This window comes from Canis lupus, chromosome 5, assembly GCF_003254725.2.
Source record: "Canis lupus dingo isolate Sandy chromosome 5, ASM325472v2, whole genome shotgun sequence".
Classification (NCBI taxonomy): domain Eukaryota; kingdom Metazoa; phylum Chordata; class Mammalia; order Carnivora; family Canidae; genus Canis; species Canis lupus.
In genome coordinates, this window is record NC_064247.1 from 30,336,734 (window position 1) to 30,355,843 (window position 19,110).

Genomic DNA, 19,110 nt, shown 5'->3' on the forward strand with positions numbered 1-19,110 from the left:
TGGCGTCACCCATCGGCCTAAATCACTAGACGCTCAGTATTTGAACACACCCTAGAGAGTGAGGGGAGATAGTTATACAGATGTGAAAGAAGACTTCCATGTGTGTATCCATGAGTTTGGTGCATGGATACTTCACACCCTATGGCACAGCTCTACATGGCCCCGGGATTTTTGCAAAAATAAAACACAAACTTGAAACATTTTACAAGTCACCAGTTCTTACTGCTGCTCTTACAGTTCCTAAATATTTATTTTTGCCACATGTGTGACCACTGTGATCTTGTGATACCAGGAAGGTACAACCACTCAGGTTTTTCTCCCCATATATTTCCTCAGTTACAGTGGCTGAATGACCTGAATGACTATGCTCAACAGTCTACAAACACCCTGCAAGGGATTTAAGTTCTCACAGAGCATGTGTGCACATGCACGCACACACACACACATCGTAGTAGGAAGAAACAATGTGGATATTTCTCAGGAAACCCCAATGAACAAACAGACCACTGTTATCTCAAGCAGTCTTCTCTCCTAGGATTCTACAGGCCCATACACCCGACAGTCTGAGAGATCCCTTCACTTAGCTGCCCCATGGACACCTTAGGCTCAGCATGGCCAAACCAAACTCATCTTCCCTCTCCAGATCATCACTTCCTGAAAGGGTTTCTGTTCTCAATAAACAGCCCTGTCATCTTTCCAATTGCTTAAGACAGTAATGCTGGAGTCATCCTTCATCCCTTTCTGCTTCTAATCCTCTACTCACATGTTAGTCTCAAGGACTGCTTATTCTACATCCTAAATAGCTCTCACAACTATTCATGCCATTTTGGCTGCGACCACCGCAGCACAAGCCACCTAGTGTCTTACCTGAACTGTCATAATTGCTTCCTAACCGATCTGCTTGGATCCACTGTAGCCTCCTACCACCAGTTCCCCATAAGGTAGCCAGAGCATTTGTACCTTGCTTAAAACTCCAGTTTAAGAGTTTTAAGCAAGGTAGACTCCTACATAACAGAGGCTGCAAAGGACTCCTCATGACCTGATTCCTGCCGACTTCTCTAGCTTGCTCTCCTCCTTCTGCATTCGGGGACCTAGCCATGTGTTTCACACTAACTGTAACCCGGTATCTATTCTCCTCTTTCTCAGTAATCATATCCTGATTTTTCAGCTAAATACATGGCCGTGGAATAAAAATCTTTCCTAGCCCCCCTTGCAGCTAAGTGTCACCATGTCCCTGGGCTTGAGCCAATGGGAGGTGAGCCTGGCCCTTTCCTTCCCTTTGCCCTTTCCTACTGTTGTAATGCACAAAGTGAAAGCTGAAGAAATCATCTGGGTCACTAGGTAGAAGGTGTCTGTAGAGGATGACAGCACAAGATGGATGGAGCCAGGTCCCCAATGACTGAAACTGCCATGTCAACCTAGATCACCCACCTGGACTTTTCCCTAAGAAGCTTGTTTACTATTTAACCACTGATGCACTGGCCTCTCTGTCCCTTGAAGCAGTTTTGCCTAACCCTAACACAACACACTGTTCTTACAGATTCTCCACTCTCTGAACTCCGACTTGTGCATGTGATTCCTTCTCCCCGAAACACTGCTAACTCTTCTGCTCCTTATGTGTTATCCCTCTTTGAGCTGAAATGTTACTTGACTTCCTAGGTGAGGTTAGATATTGGCATATTTTTCCTTACACTTTCCTTAGGGTAATACATCTATAACCGCTGAGTTCACTTGAGTCTCCTTCAGTGCTACACACTCTTTAAGAGCAAGTATCTACTTTGTTTACTGTCATCCAAGTGCCTGGCACTCAGTATATGTCCAACAAATATTTGCTCAATGAACAATATCACAGCCCTTGAGTGATTTCTGGGCCACACCTTAAGGACTTCTTGGCCTTACATTATAGGACTCCATCAACTCTGCCTGTAGCTCTTTTCCTGTCAGACACTCTCAAGTTAAATACTGTTTCTCTCCATTCCCTTCTGGACAATTTTGAAATGTCCCAACTCCTTCAACGGATCGACACAGCTCTTTCTGGAACCACTTCATTTTCTCTTAATACACCTAGACCTAAAGACTAAAGTATTATGTGGACTCTTGGAATTAAGAAAAAATATATATGGAGACCCTTCACTGTGTCGTACAACCACATTTTCAAGAACTGGGATGTCTTACAGGTATTTTTTTAAGGAAAATGTAAGAAACATACAAACCATATTATCTGAATTCTGACCACATACAGGGAAACATTCTTAAGAAATTTTAAAAGCCTTCTCTGGTTGTGAAGTGGACATCACTTTTTAATGGCATTACAAGCATCTGTCAGTTTACTGCTTTATATACTCATCCTTCACTGACAGTGAGGATTCTACATGGCTTACTCATTTTCAAAAACGAAGTATCTTTTTTATTATAACTCTGTGGAGTTAAAGAAATAGGGTCCCAAGAAGCAGGCAGTGGGACATTAAGACAAATAAATCAAAAAGATCTGAGTACTAGGTCTTAGGTTGCCAACGAGCCATCGGGAACCCTGGATCAGGCCTCTATTTAACTGTAAAGTGAAACGTACAATTCCTAACAACCCTTCTGAGAAAAAGAAAAAAATATATGTTGTTGAGGTATCAACTTGCTGTTCATGATTCAATAATACGATGTTGGGGACTATGCCAAAAGCTGTATAAGTGCAAGTACTGGCAGGAAACCTGACATATGCCTATCAGTCCCAGGTTACACGCAGATTTCCACGAGTCTAAAACATGGGCCTTCAACTAACTGAAAACAAATGTGTATTTGGAAAAGATAATGTTTGTGTGATGAGAATGGCTGCTAGAATGGAAGCTCTTCCGGGACGTGCCATCTCCCGCCACATCTGTCAGGCGCCCACACTGGATCCAGAAGGGCATCCATAAAATCCCTCCAGTCGGTGAAACAGGATGGCTTTCGCTGCCACCACCCCACCCCCACCCCCACCCCCCCATCCCTAGGCCTGCGGGCCGCCGCCGACCTGGCGTCAGGCAGCAGCACAGACGCCGGTACTCCAGCAGGATGCGAACACAGCAGAGCCTGCCAAGGTCCTCCAACCAAGGGCGGCCGAGGCCGGGCTTTCCATACGGTCCCAGGAGCGCTCTGCGCTGCCCTCCCCCTCCCGGACCTGCGAGCCGGTCTGCAGCCCTCGCCCCGCCCCCGCCAGCCCGGCCTGACCTCCTCGAACTGCTCGCCCGAGCAGCCGGCGCCGCGAGCCTCCAGCAGCTCGCGGAACTGCTCCAGGGTGACGGCCTCTTCGCCGCGGCCCAGCCGCTCCTCCAGCCAGCGCAACAGCGCGCCGTGGTGCCGGGACACCAGAGACTCGCAAGGCGGCGCGGGCCGCAGCGCCGCCGCCGCCTCTCGCAGTCGGGCCGGCTCCAGCAGCGCGGCGGCGGGGGGCAGCGCTGGGGCCGCGGGGCCCGAGCCGGGGATGGCGCTCGCGTCCGCAGCCCAGTCCTGGTGCGGGCCCCAGCCCTCTCCCCCGGCGGCACCCGCTTCGTCTTCACTGCTGTGACTCGGAGCGTTCCCCATGGGGTCTCCGTGTCGGGCGTCCGGCTGTGCCGCCGCCGCCTCCCCGCCTCGACCTGTCAACCTCCGGCGGCGCCCGGCGGGCGGGACGGGGAGGGTACGACGGCGGCGGCGGCTTCCGGCTTCCTCGCCGTCAAGCGAGAACTGCCGTCGCAAAGACGCCGTCAAGCGGACCCAAGCGAAAGCTGTGAGACAGCAAGCGGAGGACGGCTTCCGGAGAGGATGGAAGCCTCGATTTCCCAGAAGGTCCCGCCGTCTACGTCATCCCGCAGCCTCCTTTGCCGCCATCTTTGTGGGGGGCGGGCGCCGGCGCGGCGGAGCCTTCGCCGCTGACACTGGCAGTATCGCTCCACGTTCGCCAGCTACGCTGAAAAACGGCGAAGCCAGGGAGGGGTCTCTCGCAAGCCTTTTTCCCTTCAGTCCTCCGCTGTCCCCGTGGTGACGGGGGCGGGGGCGAGAGGGCGTCGCGCCGGTGACGTCACGCGTGCGCCACCGCCTTTGGCCGTGGGTGGCGGGGCGGCCGCCTGTGGGCTGAATGCGGCGGCTCGGCGGCCGCGGACTCCTGCTGGGCCTGGCGGCGGCGGCGGCGGCGGCGGCGGCACGGTGGCTGGGCTGGTGGAGCGACCGCGCTGGGCTTCGCCTGTTCGTGCCCGAGGAGCTGGCCCGCTACCGCGGCGGCCCCGGGGCCCCGGGTCTCTACTTGGCGTTGCTTGGCCGCGTGTACGATGTGTCCCCCGGCCGGAGGCATTACGAGCCCGGGGCCCACTATAGCGGCTTCGCAGGTACTGGCGAGGCGTCCGTCTGTCCGTCCGTCCGCGCGCGCGCTCTTTCACTCACTCACGCCCCCGCTCGTCCGTGCGTCCCTCGGCCCTTCTCCCGCAGGCCCCGGCTGGTGGGCGGCCGTCCCCCGCCCTCAGGACGACGGCCGTCCCCCGCGACGTGGGCCCGAGAAGCAGGCCCGGTCACCCGCCAGGTGTGTCCTTTCCACGCCCCCCGGCGGAGCGCGTGTGCGGGGTCCCTGGTCCGCGGCGGCCGTCCTACAGCTGGGGGGATGGGCCGACCGGCTTCGGGCCAGGACCCTCCCCCTCAGAGATGGGCTCACCAGCCCCAGGGGAAAGAGGAACAAGCCGACGGCGAGAGGAAAGAGGCGTTTTCTATTTGCCACGGCCGTAGCATTGGGAAGCTGCCCCTGGTACCTCAACACGAGTCCCCTCCCCTCCTTGTCTTTAGGGAGGGCTGCAGAAGCGGGAGGATTGACGGGGGGAGTGGGGGCGGTAGTTGCCGAGCTCCTCAGTCAGCCCAGCAAGGGAAGGAACCTGCCCGGAGCACTTGGCGATGCAGAAGCCGAGCTGGGACCGCAGTCAGGGTTCCTGGGTGCCCAGCCCGCCGCTCCCTGCTGTGGCTGCCGCGGCAGGATACACACGCTTCGACATAAAGCCTCTGACATAAAGTCTCTGGGTCGTTGTTGTTGGGCTCTGGCTTCAGCTGAGTTCCTCTGTGCCTGCTGTTGATTGAGCGTCCAGTCACTGACCACTGCTCTGCAGCGGCCTTGAGCCAGGGGCTGCGCACCCCCACGCACACAGCCTAGCAGGGGAAGCAGAGACGAGCACTCATTCAATATCAGTAGTATTGTCAATTAAGGTATAATCACGTGGTATAAAATCCTGACCTTTTTAAAGCATACAGTTCAGTAGTTTTTAACATTCAGAAAGCCCGCAAGCATCACCACTGGCTAACTCCAGGCATTTTTATCACCCCCAAAAGAAACCCCACATCTGTTAGGAGTCCTGTCACTCCCCAGTCCCTCCATCTCCAGCCGGTGGCAGCCACTGTTCACTTTCGCCTGAGGATTTGCCTATTTGGACTTTTCCTGGAAGCGGAATCATGCATGTGGCTGGCCTTTTGTGCCTGGTTTCTTTTACTTAGCACAGTGTTTTCAAAGTTCATCCAGACTCTATCTTCACGTATCAGTACCATGTTCCTCTTTGTGGAGTAGTAGTATTCCGTTGAGTGTGTATACTAGATTTTGTGTATTTAATCATTATTTGTCGGATGTCTGTGTTTCCGTATTTTGCCTGTTCCGAAAACACTATGAACACACACATGCATGTTTTTGTTTGGACATATGTTTTCTGTTCCCTAGGGTGAATGTCTGAGCATGAGATTGCTGAGTCATGTAGTTACTCTTGTGTTTTGCTTTTTGAGAAGCTGCCAGATTATTTTCTAAAGTGGGTGCACCCCTGGGGATGCCTGGGTGGCTCGTGGTTGAGTGTCTGCCTTTGGCTCACAGTGTGACCCCCAGGTCCCAGGATCAAGTCCCACAATGGGCTCCCCGCAGGGAGCCTGCCTCTCCCTCTGCCTGTGTCTCTGCCTCTGTCTGTCTCTCATGAATAAATAAATACAGTCTTTAAACAAATAAAGTGGCTGTACTCCACCATCAACGAAGAGTTCCAGTTTCTCCAGATTCTTGCCAAACTGGTCTTTTTCATCATAGTCATTTTAGCAGGTTTGATTTTTTGCATATCCCTAATAACTACTGATGTTGAGCATCTTCTCCTGTGCTCGTTGATCATTTGTATATCTTCTGTGAAGAAATGCCTGCTCAAATCCTTTGTCCCTTTTTTTAATTGAGTTGTCTTTTTATTATTGAGTTGTGAGAGTTCTTTGTATACTCTGGATACTAGACTCTCATCAGATCCATGATTCGCAAATTTTCCCCCCATGCCATAGGTTGTCTTCATTTTCTTAATAGTGTGCTTTAATGCACAAAATTTTTAAAATTTGATCAAGTCCAGTTTATTTTTTCATTTTACCTTGTGCTTTGGGTGTCCTAAGAAACCATCACCTAATCCAAGGGCATGAACGTTTACACCTATGTTTTCTTTTAAGACTTATACAGTTTGAGTTCATACACTCATGTCATTGATCTTTTTTGAGTTAATTTTATATGTGAGGTAGGGGTCCATTTTCATTGCTTTGCGTGTTGCTATCCACTTGTCCAAGCACCATTTGTTGAAAAGACTATTCTTTCCCCCTTTGAATTATTGAAACATGACTCACTGAAAATTGACCGTAAATCCATGGGGTTCATTCAGCCAATACTGGTCATCACTAAAAGATTAGGCACGACCAGATACTGAGGAACCAATACTGGGTTTGGTGTGTTCTCTGCCCCGATAAAACTTGCAAACTAGTAAAAAAGATAGACGTGAAGTAGGTCTTATGTCAACAATTAGTGAACTATTTTTGTGACGAGTGTTAAAGGCATACTTGTGTTACCAGAGGTCCTAAGCTCGTTGGGGAGGAGAGCGAAGGAGCAGAGGGACAAGGTGAAGTTGGTGGCCACTCTGTAGGGCCCTGAGAAGCATGTTAAGGAAATCTGGACAGTATTCTAGCACAAAGGGAAGGCACTGAAGATTTTTAAGCAAGAGAATGACATCAATTAATGTTTAAAATACCAGTCTATGTTTTATGGAAAGAATTTAGGTAGAGCTGCTGGGGGTTTACTGTAGTGGTTAGGATGAGAGACAATGGCAGCCTGGGCCTGCTTTGTGGCAGATGGAGAAAGGCAGACAGATGGGAAGACGGAGGAGGAAATGGGAGGACTTGGTTGAGCAGCTGGTTGCTACTTGGTGAGCTAGGAAGTACTAGGTTAGATGCAGGTGTCCTAGGGCAGGGGTGCTGATTTGTGTCCTGTGGACCTTTTGACCTTGTGATATTTGTAAAACATCTAAGTGATGTTGAGTCGACAACTGGATATACGGGTCTGGAGTTTGGGTTGAGGGTGCAGATAGAGCAGAGGGGGTGGGCACGAATAGTGCCTGAGGGCTGGTGGAAAATAAACTGGCAACGGAGGGGGGAAGGCCAGGAACATGGTGTCGGGGAGCTACAGGGCACAGAATGCCACACCCTGTGTCCCAGGTCCAGGAGCATGTGTCAGGAGATGGGGGAAGGGGTTTCCAGATGTTTGTCAGACCACAGGTTCTTGAGTCAGTGCAGCGCCGGAGGGGCACAAGTTAATCTCCTTGGACCTCTGTCTCCTGCAGGCCGAGATGCGTCCCGGGCATTTGTGACTGGGGACTACTCTGAAGCAGGCCTGGTGGACGATGTGTCTGATTTGTCATTTTCGGAGGTGCTGACACTTCAGAATTGGCTTTCATTCTATGAGAAGAATTATGAATTGGTTGGTAGGTATTCCACAGGTCTCTTCCATAGATTCCATTCGGTTGTCTTGCAGGTTTTTTAAAGGGTTAGAGTTCTTTGGGGATTGGACTCAGTGTTAAAAATCTGTAAAGTACCCATGGAGTGTTTCCGTCACGCTCGGGCTGGGCCTTGTCTCCCTCACTCTTCATCTTGGGAGAAGATTGCCCAGGTGTTGGGCTTCCACACCCAATCAGGTGGGCTTGAGGCTGAGGTGTGTGGGGGGGGGGCCCTTTAAGGAGACAAACAGTAGTTGGCATCCATCCTGAGGGAGCCATCTCCCAGGGGGAAGTCCGTGAATCAGACATGTGGAAAAGTGGGTTGTGCAGGGCACGGCACTTGGTACTTCCTGGTGACACAGGAGGGAATCACCTTTTACACAGAAAGACGCTAATGGTGTCCTAAGGAAATGTTAGACTCTAAACGCTGAAGTGCTCTGTAAACACAGAATCGGGGTGGTTGGGGCCTGTGCTGTCTCCTGGACATGGCTGGCTTCCTGGGGAACACTGGTGCCTCTCACCCCCGGAACAGGTCTCACTTGGAAGCGTTCTCTCTCTGCCCCTAATGCCCCCGACTGTCGGCTCCATCTTGACCACTTGGGTTGCCTTCTCTGGGAACCTTGGCATGCGTATGAACCCCTTTGCTCCCCTCACATCCAATTGACCAGGGCTTTTTTCATAACATCTGAAGCTCTCTCTGTGTCCAGCGCCCAATGCACACCTTGGCTCCTGTACTTCCAGCCTGTGCAACCCCTCCTTGGTTTTCATCTGGTCTGTCCGGGGTCATTCCTGACAACACAATCGTGTCTGCGACTGGAGCGGCCAAGGGGTCTCTGCAGGGTGTTGGTTGAAATATTACCAGATTAATAAGGAAAAGAAATCCTTACATGAAAGAATAAGAATGGAGCCCTGAGAGTGGGCAGGGGGTGCCAGAGCACACACATCCTCCTGACCACTGGGGAACACACTGAGGTGTCTGCGGGGACGCGTGAGCCAGCCTTGGTTGGACAGTGTTGGTGTGTGCACATCAGGGTTGCAGAGGCCTATAGTCAGCAACACTGCAGACAGATTTTATAGTCGCATGTACTTGAATTCCCACGACGGGTAAGTCACAGCTCTGGTGGTGATGGGGGACACGAGCGGGGATGCATCAGGTGCAATTCCTGCCCTCTGCAAGCTCATTCTCCAGGGGCTGGGCTGTGTCACTTTCTGGGCTTGTTGGGCACCAGAAGGGCCACACTGGGGAGGAAGGCTTATTACAGGTACACACAGAAGTGAAGACGGGAAGCCATCTCAGCAGCCAATGGCCAAGGCTCCAGTGAATGAGAGGCCTTCTCTTTGTGCTGGTGGGGACCTGCGTTCTCTGTTGTCTCCTACTCCTGCCCTCTCTCTGGGTCTCATGTGCAGAGCCCACACGACAGGCTTGTCACAACGCACACGGAGACACGTAGGAGGAAGTGTTCTGCAAGACTGGCTCAGAGGCCGCAGGCCTGGGACTAGCAGCCTGATCCCTTCATTTAGTCTAATGAGCATGTAAAACAGATGCTCTGTCCTCAGCTGTTCTGGGTGCCAGGGCCTCACCGGTGGGGCAGAAAGACCATCAGCAATAAACTGACCACATGCTGTGGGGCATGTGTGCACATAGATGGGGGTGGGTGTCACCACAGGGCAAGTGCTGGGGTGGCCTGGAGAGGACAATAGGTAAGCCAGTTGGGCTGAGGGGATGGTATCAGCGTGGGACACGGGTGGCAGATAGGAAGGAAGGAATGCTGCGGAAGGATGCGAAGAAGCAAAGCGGTCAGATGGTGAGTCTTGGAGGCCTTGACAGGAAGTCTTTTATCCATAAGCTTTCAGAGGCTGCGGGAGGTTAGAGCAGGCGCGGAGGTGATACCCGGTGGCTTGTGTCTTCCAAAAGTCGCTCAGCTGCTTTGTGCAGAAAGAATAGTAGGGAGGCTAGGTTGTTGGGAGGCCGCAGCCGCAGGCCCGAGTTGGGTTAGGGCTGGAGTGGCAGAAAATAGAAAAGATGGGCAGAACCGTGGTGTCTTCAGAGACGGGACTGGCGACATTTGCTGTTGGGTGATACACACACACAGGGAAGCATATGTTATGTGTAACGGAAGTGGTGGCTCCTAATCCCCATCACAAAAGTGACACAAACAGAATTGGAAAGTCTGGAGGGCCCAAGTCCTGAACACACGGGACTCAACTGTCCCTGGTGTCCAGGCAGGGCTCAGGCTCATGGTTGCATGGCTGCTGGCTCCTGTCGCCCAGCCCCTGGAGGACATGCCACTCCGGGACCGCTTGCTGGCAGTGCTAGAAGAATTAAAAGTTTGTCGTCAGTCCCTGCACGGAAGGATGGAGCAAGAAGACAGCGGTGGGAGGAGCGAGCTCTGGTCCCAGAGGCCCCCAACTATTCCCCTCCCCGTCTCTCCCCTTGGGCGCCCTGAGGACTTGCAGGATGTGGGTCAAGTGCACCTGTAGTGCCTGACCTTGAGTAAATGCTCCATAAGTTACTTCCTTGTAGTTATACAAGACAAAATCATTTAACTTGGGGAAGAATTGAACCACAGAAACGTTACCAGATACGCCAGTTCTTGGTACGTTCATGGAACATTCCTGGTGCCTCGGGCGCATGGGGCAGCTCTGCTCTTTGGGAAGGCCCGTGGGCTCCACACTGGAGGCCTCCACAGCCAGAGCTGGGCGGCTGCCTCAGGAGTCTTCAGGTGTACCCGGGGGCGGCACCCTGGGAACCTGGACCTCACCACAGAGGTCTGTAAGTCCCCTGCCCCGGGACCCTGACGGCTCTCCTGTCACCACAGGCAGGGTGATAGGAAGGTTCTATGGAGAGGACGGCCTCCCGACCCCAACCCTGACCCGGGTGGAAGCCGTGATGGCCCGGGGCGCAGAGGCAGGCCAGCGGGCGCTGCAGGAGAAGCAAAAGTTCCCCCCGTGCAACGCGGAGTGGAGCTCGGGCAGGGGCAGCCGGCTCTGGTGCTCCACGGAGAGGTAAACAGGCTCCCCTCGTCCCGGGTCACAGTTGGGGCAGCTGCGTGCTCTGGTAGCCCCGGGTTCAAGTCCCGGGCCGGATCTGGTGGGTGGTGTCTGCTTGAACTCCCGGGAGGCCTGGCCTGGGGATGAGATGTGGCAGGACACCCTGCGACGCCGGCTCAGAGGTCCACACGCTTGAGGCTCCTGGGAAGAACCGGCTGGTCCCAGGAGCCTTTCCCATAGAAACCAAGAGAGGTGAACCCAGTTGGGTGGACGCCCAGGGATGATCCTAGGGTGCTTGGGGGATGCTGGGCCCCCACACCCACCCAGACCCAGCTCCCCCGAGAACAGGAAGACTCCTTCCTGAGCGCGAAACAGGGGTGATCCACCTTCCTCTGTGTCCCCGTCGCTCTCTTTGAGGTGGATCTCGTGCGAGGAGAGAGCCAGGGCTCAAAGCCGTCCACCTCTGTGTCCATGTCTCCTCCACCTCAATTCTGGGCATGGGGCAGGAAGAGACGGGGCTTCTCCAGGGTGACCAGGTCTTCAGAAGGAGGGGCCCCAGGAGCCAGGACCCGGCCCATGATGCTGCCCACTCTGGCTTCACAGCTTCCCCGACCCCAATGGGGCCTGAGATCAGAGAGGGCCTGGGTGTGGACGGAAGGGGGGCAAAGGTTCCCACCCCTGCAGCTGTGCTGGTATCTGGGGGGCAGAGCTGCTCCGACAGGCAGGGGACACCCATGGGCACCGGTCTACAGGCACTCTGCCCCTCGGTGGGAGGAGGGACAGGACAGTCCTTCCCCTGGGTGGGAGGACTGACGCGGATGCCCCGCCCCTCGGTGGGAGGAAGGACGTGGACACCCTGCCCCCTCGCTGGGAGGCCCCTCTGCCTGGGGACAGAGGTTGCTCTGGCAGTGTTAGGAGGGAGACCCATCCTCCGCCTCTGGAGCTCAGGGACAGCGAGGACGGGCCCTGACGAGGGGCAGGACCGCCTGCAGCTGTGCTCTGTGCCGGGGCCTCACGGGTGACCACTGCCTCGCTTGAGCGCCCGCACCTTAGGGCCTCCAACCCTAAGATGAAGACCCAGCTGGGCAGCACTCCTGTGGAGCTCACGGGGAGCCCAGGGAGTGGGTGGCGGGCTCCACCCTCGCGGGGGGGCTGGAAGGATCAGGGAAGCAATGCTGCAGACCGGAGCCTGGGGAAGCCAGGCGGCCTCCCCGCGGCCTTCCCCCGACTCAGTTCCCGTTGGTAAGAAGCCCTCTCCTCTGTCCCCAGCGGAGGCGTGAGCAGAGATTGGGTCGGTGTTCCCAGGAAGCTGTACAGGCCAGGTGCCAAGGAGCCGCACTGTGTGTGCGTAAGAACAACTGGACCTCCGAGTGACCAGGCGCCGGGCCTCACTGCACACGCAAATCGTGGGGACCTGGACAACCCTGGCCTGGGGGAGTATGCAGGCTGCCCACCCCTGGCCGTCGCATGCTCCTTCCCGCTGTGAGCCGGTGTCCTGGGGGTGATCCCTCCCAGAGAGCCCAGCCTGAGCCCCTAGTCCTGTTGGTGCCCCTGTACCCGGACCCGCTCATGTCTGACCCTGTAGACCCATGGGACTGACTCCCGGGTATCAGGCTTGGGCTCCAACCACGTCTTTCCCACAGGCAGGTGGTGGGCCAGCCCGCCCCCCCATACCTCCCAGGCCGGTGGAGGCCCTGGAGGCACCAGCAAACCCATCCCCTTTCAGCTCAGACTGAGGCAGACACGTCGACCTAAGTTAACCGCGTCCGGGTCCCCCCTCCAGGTTCTGAACGCTTGCAACCCTGACATCCAGCACCTTCCTGACAACTGAGTCCTGCCTGAGCCGGACCCAGGCCCGTACCATGAGCGCAGATGGTAAAACATGGAAGCTTCTGCTTACGGAGGCAGCCAGTGTAGATGCCTCTGAACAAAGCAGCAGTTGGAAGCGAGGCTGTTTCGTTTGCAAACACGCAGAATGAAGTGCGGGAGTGTCTGTGTCTGATGAAGCGGTGGTTCTGGTGCTGCAACACCTCTGCGGGGGTGTGTCCAGAGGGCCCCCCCCCCCCCCCCCGATGAAAACTCCCGGAGCACTACACACAAACACACTTTCTCGCTCTCTCCCCCCTCAGCCTAGTTCCCTGTGCCCCCACACCTGTCCCCTGGAGCACCTCCTGGGCACCTGGACTGCACGTTGCACGTCTCCCTGCGAGGTCCCCACGGCCAGGGCTCCTCACCCACCCCACCTCAGGCCCCCAGTTTTCCCCACCCATTCCCACAGCCACTTTAGAGATGTCTCGCTTGTCCCAACCCCCCCACCACAGCCACCAAGCCCTGCACGCTGCTGTGCACGGTCACCCAGGATGACCAGGTCACGGGATCTGTGACGTCTCGTGTCCATGCACCAGTGTGAATGCTTTTGCCCCCCAGCTGCTGGAGCCGTCCAGCCCCCTCCCTGCTGCCCCCATGCCTGCCCCCAGGGCCTCCTCCAGGCTGTCCCTGCCTGCACCAACCCAGAAATCCCGGGCACCTCTCCCTGAGCAGGGGCCAAGGGCTCCCCAACCGGGGGCAAGTGCGTGGACTTGGCTCTTAGCTGGCAGGTGAGGAGCCCAGGCCTCGGCGGCAGGGCTGAGCCTTGGGTACCAGGCTCCTCCCCATCCGGCTCCCCTGCGCCCCTCCCCGGCTCTACACACCATGCCAGGGGTAGATAGGAGCCCCAGGTATCCCTCTGTGGTCACATGGGGAACGGTGGAAGGAGGGCAGTACAGGCGAGGCCGACCCACAGGTCACAGAGGGGACGGTGTGGGGCCAGGTGCAGACGTCAGGCTCTGCCCAGACTGAAAACAGGAAGGACACCCTGCTGTCTCCCGGCCAAGCGTCCCCTGGGCACGCACTTCCTCGTCAACACCTGCCTCATACCTTGGCAAGAGGAGCTGACAGAGCCGGGGAGGCCCCCCAGGACGGACATAGGATTTGCTGAGATAGAACCAGTGTTGGGCGTGGCCGCCTCAACAGCATCCAAAAGGGGCACCCGAACAAGCTGCAGCCCACCCCCACCCCAGTGTGGAGAGCCTGCAGCCAGAGGGAGCCCCCCGGACCGCAGCCACACCCCTGCTTGTTTGGCTCTTGGACAGCTGTTGTGAAGGACCCCACGCACGGGGTGCGGCTGCATCCAGAAATCCAGAGTCCCCTCAAGGATGCCCCCCCCATGACCGCAGACCTGGCTCCCGTCAGCCCTCATTGGAGGGGCCTCACTATGTATTGCACACACCCCGTCTTTCCTGAGAGGAGGTCACAGTGAGCGGGCGTTACAGGCACAGCATATACTGGCAGGTGAAGCCTTCGGGAATTCAAACGGAGGGCGGGCGATTACAGAAAGGGACTCACATGTCAGGAGTTAAAAATCTGTTTTTAATGTGTCTTGGTGCTTCTGCGTTAAAAAGTAACTACAAAGGTCTTATTAAAGTTTCCACTTTAAGTGCACAATGTTACCTCATTGTATCATAAGGAGTTGTTACAGAAAATGGAGAAATACATTCCAGACATGGACTCCCCATGTCCTGGGCCCACCCACGAGGCCGCTGCCCATCCTGCGGGCCCAGGGGTAGTCCTAGTTGTGGCCTCCAAGTCCTGCCTCACCACCGCCCTCCCCCACTCACAAAGCTGTCACGGGGACAGCCAGCGGCACACCTCAGCCAAAACAGGATGTGTTTTGATGTCCAGGGGCCACCTGGAGACTCGTCACTACAGAAAAGCAATGCTGTCGTGTGTGACAGGTGAGCATGTCACTTAGCCACAAAGGGAACTGCGCAAGCGGGGATGGTTCCTCCGAAGAGTCCTTAAGGCATCTCTGCCGGCTCCCAGGGCTTCAGTGTTGTTTGTATCCCATCAAGCGCTACTCACTGGCTCCTCCTGAGTTCCCGCATTAAACTACACTGAGCCTGTGGCTTCCTGCGCCTCCTCTCCACCGCTGGGGTGCCTCAGGTTAGGGCCGGGGCTTGTCCTGAGGCAGCCATCCCAGTTCCAGACAGACGCTCGTGTCAGGAGCTCCTTCAGCAGCTGTCGTGACCGCATCACACTCGGCTGTGCGCGCTCCTGTCCAGGGGTCAGGGTGCCCGGAGGTCTAAGCACTGCATGGTCCTCCAGGCCTCCCTGCACTTCAGCCCGCAGACAAGGTCAGCTCAGGATAAGGTCAGTGGGATAGGCGGGGGGCAGAGGGCTCCACGCGGGGGCGGCCACAGTGACCTGGGGCTGAGGTAGACGGTAAGTGGCACGGGGACCCCACTCTGGAGAGTGGGTGGCAAGCAAGCTATGCGGTCCAGTCTGGCCTGGACCACGTGGCGGCTGGATGGGCGGCGCACAGGCAGCAAACGCCCCGTGCAACGCTCCGTCTGACACATTGCTCAACGAGACAGCACTAAAAATCAGAACTAAAAAGTCCTAGTGTAGGCACTTAAGTTGGGTGGGAATTCCCGCATTAGAGGATCGAAGCAGGGGTGGTCAGCCACCTGACATGCACGGGTGTGTGGAAGAGGCCACAGGAGCGCGCTGTGCAGTCAGCCTGGCGATGAGCAGGAGGCAGTGAGCACAGACTTGGCGTCAGCGGCATTCTTCCCACTGGACTCACAACTGGCAACTTTGAATCAAACTGAGATTCTGCTCCTTGGACTCAAGCTACGATTCACCTGTCTCAAGAACAGCGGCAGTTCTCTAGTGTCAGGTCCCAGCAGGGCAGTGATGGGGGCCACGGCGATGGCCACAGAACCTGCTGCATGCACGTATGCAGACACACCTGACGCTGGCACAGAACTCACATAAGGCGCTCCCCGCCCCGCGGCTACTCGGCTCCACAGCCGCCTGGACTCTGAGGAAACAGAAGCTGGACTCGACTATCAGAAGCAGGACCATAGACGTGAAGGGCAGGGAGGCATGACTGTTACTTAACAACGGTAACGGCAAGGTGGACAGCACAATCAGCCTCGTCCCCGACTGACCCGCCATCCTCTGCTCTCCACCACAAACGTGACAAGAGCAAGTACAAAAGTACTGGCTGCCTTGAACCTCATCTGGAACATAATGACTGTCCTTTCCAACTGAAGAAGAGCCCGACTACCTCCCTGTGGCCCTGCTCGGCACCAGAGGCCTTGCCTGGGCAACCGCCAAGACTGGTCATTTCTCTATAAAAATTCTATAGAAACATATCACAGATTTAGGGGACGGGAACAGTTCTAATTTTTCTTTTAAACACTGTGCACAAGTTCATATTAACATAGAAAGCATATATATCTCATAGATCACAGAAATATTAAAAAGTAGCACTCTGGTTTATCAGCTCATCTTACACACATTTAAGCAGCAGGATTATAAATCTACGGCAACAGAGGGGACACACCGCTACCCAGAAAAAAAAAAACCTAAAAACAGGCTGTTGCACAAAAATATTGAGTCCCTTGACAGATACCCACACCGATTAATGCAAAACAATGAATGTAGTGGTTGTTAAAGGTTTGCATGGTTGACTTTGTTAGGCTCTGAGAACACACGTCAACGCAAATGCTCGTCTCAGAGTTCTTTCCTTAAAGCAGTGGTACGAGTTTCTCTGTAATGTACACTTGTAAAAAACTGGCCAAACCTTCGGAAGAGGTTTGGTGCCACAGGGTGAGCATACGCAGTAGCAGTGACGAAGGCCCAGGAAGCTCTGCAGCCACATTCCGCCATGAGCCTGCGTGTTCCAGGCAGGCTGCGCACGACTGGGGGGACCTGCACCTGCCAGCCTGAGGCCGGGCGACGCCATCCCCGCTGTGGGGCCCAGGTCACCCTCTTGGTCACAGGGACGCCTGCAGGACGGTTTCCCACAGACTCTGTGTGCACTAAGGTCGGATCAGCGCTGATCGTTAGTCCCTAATGCGTGGATGTGCAAGGCTATTTCTGAACATGGATTTGTAAATTGTAATCACCCACAACGCGGCTACATAAAAAGTGCAGCGCGATCAAAGTGCATCCCGGCCAGCACACCTCGTGACCAAGGCCTCAGCGGACAGGACACGACCAGACGAGAGAACGAGACCACGCTCCCAACACCCAAGAGCGTGAGTACTGGTAAAGCTTTCGGTTGTTAAGGCCACGATTTTTCAGCTCTCATCTTTGAACCCTGTTTAGAAAGATTTCACCGTTTTTAAAGGGATAACTCACTAAAAATATCAGCTTAGGTTTAAAAAAAAGACTTCGGGTAAGAGGATCCTGTATTGTTTATGAAAACACTGTGCACGCAAGTCCAGAGCCACTTACCCTAGAGTGACGGCAGCTCTTACCCTGTGGGGGCCCTGCCAGCCCACTGTCCATGCAGGAGGTGCAGGGGTGCTCCACATGGACACTAAGCTACTGGGAGGGAATGGTTTTCCGAGTGTCTTCGTATGTTCCAAACAGAATGGGGTACAATTCCTGTGACAGGTGCCACTGGGGCCACTCGGCCTGGTCCTCGGCGTCATCCAGTGACCTCGATCACGGACACATGGACAACCCAACAGAATCCTCGAAATGGGGTCGATGACAGCTGGGTCCTTCATTGTGCAGTCTGTTCTGCAGGAAGACCAGAAGGCCAGGCCCTGCTCTGGGTGGTCAGGCTGGTGAGCAGAGCAGCTGCCAGGGAGGTGAGCGGGTATGGCCTGGGGTCTCCCTAGGAGACACCCCCCAGAGTCAGGACATCAAAGCAAATGTTGCAGACGCGCACAGGCTTGTTGAGATCAAACTTTATGATAGGAATCTCCTTGGTTGAGCATTTATGGCACAGGAGGCGTCCACAGTGGCGGCTGTGGAAATAAGCAGGGGGCGTGAGGAAGGGGCCAGAGAAGCGTGGCTGGTGGTGCCCACCCCCCACCAGCACCACACACCCTAGGGAGTCCATGCAAACACGGCCCTAGCCCATGGGGACCATACATGCTGGCGGACGAGCCTCTTTAAGGTCAAGGGCGGCTCAGCCGCAGCCAGAGAACAGGTTCTCCCGCCCACTCCCCCACCCTACTCCTGCCCTTCTCCAGGTGCACCCCCCCAGCGCCCCCATCCCTGCTCAGGGCCTGGCTTCCTGGCGTCAGGGTGTAAGGCAGAAGCGGGGACATGGGCAGAAGAGCTGTTGCCCCGTGGCCACAACCTCGCAGGCTTACCAGTGATGTTTGCGAGTTGTGACTCCAAACTTGGCGGCGCACTCGTAGCAGGTAGACCCGTCGCACCACGGAGGCTCCTTGGACAGCATATCTGCAAGGACCCACCCCTGTCAGAGCCATGGAGCCAATGGAGGGATGGCTTCTCAGTGACCCAGGGGTGAAGGAGTAAGGCGCTCTGGATGGTCGGGGGAGTGCCCTGGGGCAGCACTTGCAGGTGGCCTGGGGCAGAAGGGGCCAGGCCCCAGGTGGTGAGACAGCGTGGCATGGGCGGGGGGGGGGGGGGGGGGGGCACAGTGGGCAAGCCAGCGAAGGAGGGGCAGATCTGTGAGCCCTGGTGGCTGTACGGAGTGGGCAAAGCTGGCTGGGTGGTGGTGGCGCGGGCACCAGAGGAGGTGGCAGGAGAGGCAGAGTGAGGGGGCAAGGCCTGGTGTGAGCTGTGGAAGCTGCGACCAGAGCTCACAGGGAAGGCACAGCATGAGGAGTCAGCGCCTGGCACCTTCAGCAGGGTGGCAGCTCCCAGGGTTCCTGGCAGTCGGTGAGCTCAAGCCTCTGCCCCTCACCGCAAAGAGGCAGGGCAGGGGTGAGTGGGGGCTGGAGGAGGCGGTGGCCCGTGTCAGCGAGGGGACAAGGGGTATGTAGAGAAGCTGCCGGGGCCATGCAAGGGAGTCCTGCCCACAGGATGGGGTCGGGGAGCGCAGGACTGCTGGGACCCTCACGGAGATCCACACGGCATTTGGGTTCAGAGGTCACCAGAACAGGGTCTGCGTCCACCCTGCAGGGGCAGGAAAGGGCCACTCACCTAACAATCTAAACAGAAGCTGCTTGGTGGCCACCTGGTAGTTGAAAATGTTGACTCCTTGGTTATTGTTGACCCCGAGGCGAGCCCCAGCGCGGACGACGGCGCGGCACAAGTTGGCGTTCCCTTTCATGTAGGCCAATAGCAGCACTGGAAAACAGACCCACAGGCCGGGCTCCTTCTAGTCTGGCCCAGCCTAGTGGCAGGGCACAGAGCGCAGTCCCCACAGACACCCTGGGGAGGCCTCTAGGGGATGCAGCCTTGTCTGGTCACAGAGCTGCCCTGGAGCCCGCCAGGCATGCAGCTCCGGACAAGTAAGCAAAGCCCCACCAAGGGACATGTGGTCTCAGCTGCCCACTGCTGCCATGGCCCCACCCAGCCCCGTCACGCACCTGCCCCACACCCTTCATTGACA

At 56.0% G+C, this 19,110-nt stretch overlaps 3 protein-coding genes across 13 annotated transcripts in view; 1 reads left to right on the plus strand and 2 right to left on the minus strand.

Annotated features, from left to right (window-relative positions):
* Nucleotides 1–3,678, minus strand: part of ZZEF1 (zinc finger ZZ-type and EF-hand domain containing 1) — a 101,311-nt gene extending 97,633 nt beyond the window's left edge. For 2 of the 3 annotated variants that reach the window (XM_025461944.3, XM_025461943.3), the window contains exon 1: nt 3,202–3,678. In XM_025461944.3, coding sequence (XP_025317729.1) covers nt 3,202–3,555 — 354 coding nt within the window. In that variant the 5' untranslated portion in view covers nt 3,556–3,678. Of the gene's footprint in view, nt 1–3,004; nt 3,023–3,201 lie in introns of those variants that run through there. The other variant, XM_049110057.1, reaches the window with a different exon arrangement.
* Nucleotides 3,679–3,726: 48 nt separating this feature from the next.
* Nucleotides 3,727–14,225, plus strand: LOC112669110 (neuferricin). The gene is made up of 4 exons (XM_025461954.3): nt 3,727–4,334; nt 7,599–7,739; nt 10,571–10,757; nt 12,012–14,225. Exons 1-4 carry the CDS (start codon nt 4,088–4,090, stop codon nt 12,226–12,228), a joined length of 792 nt encoding a protein of 263 aa, XP_025317739.1. The 5' UTR covers nt 3,727–4,087; the 3' UTR covers nt 12,229–14,225.
* Nucleotides 14,130–19,110, minus strand: part of ANKFY1 (ankyrin repeat and FYVE domain containing 1) — an 82,320-nt gene continuing 77,339 nt past the window's right edge. For all 9 annotated transcript variants that reach the window (XM_025461947.3, XM_049110058.1, XM_035716260.2 and 6 more), the window contains 3 exons: nt 18,699–18,845; nt 17,900–17,990; nt 14,130–17,548 (listed from right to left, as the gene is read on the minus strand). In XM_025461947.3, the coding sequence (XP_025317732.3) occupies nt 17,416–17,548; nt 17,900–17,990; nt 18,699–18,845 (371 nt within the window). In that variant the 3' untranslated portion in view covers nt 14,130–17,415. The remainder of the gene's footprint in view (nt 17,549–17,899; nt 17,991–18,698; nt 18,846–19,110) is intronic.

What these genes read in the sequence shown, in the direction of transcription:
- LOC112669110 (XM_025461954.3), top strand. Translation starts at nt 4,088, where the DNA reads ATGCGGCGGCTCGGCGGCCGCGGACTCCTGCTGGGCCTGGCGGCGGCG. An exon ending in CCACTATAGCGGCTTCGCAG is followed by an intron (nt 4,335 to 7,598) that starts GTACTGGCGAGG and finishes TGTCTCCTGCAG; the next exon opens with GCCGAGATGCGTCCCGGGCA. An exon ending in GAAGAATTATGAATTGGTTG is followed by an intron (nt 7,740 to 10,570) that starts GTAGGTATTCCA and finishes CTGTCACCACAG; the next exon opens with GCAGGGTGATAGGAAGGTTC.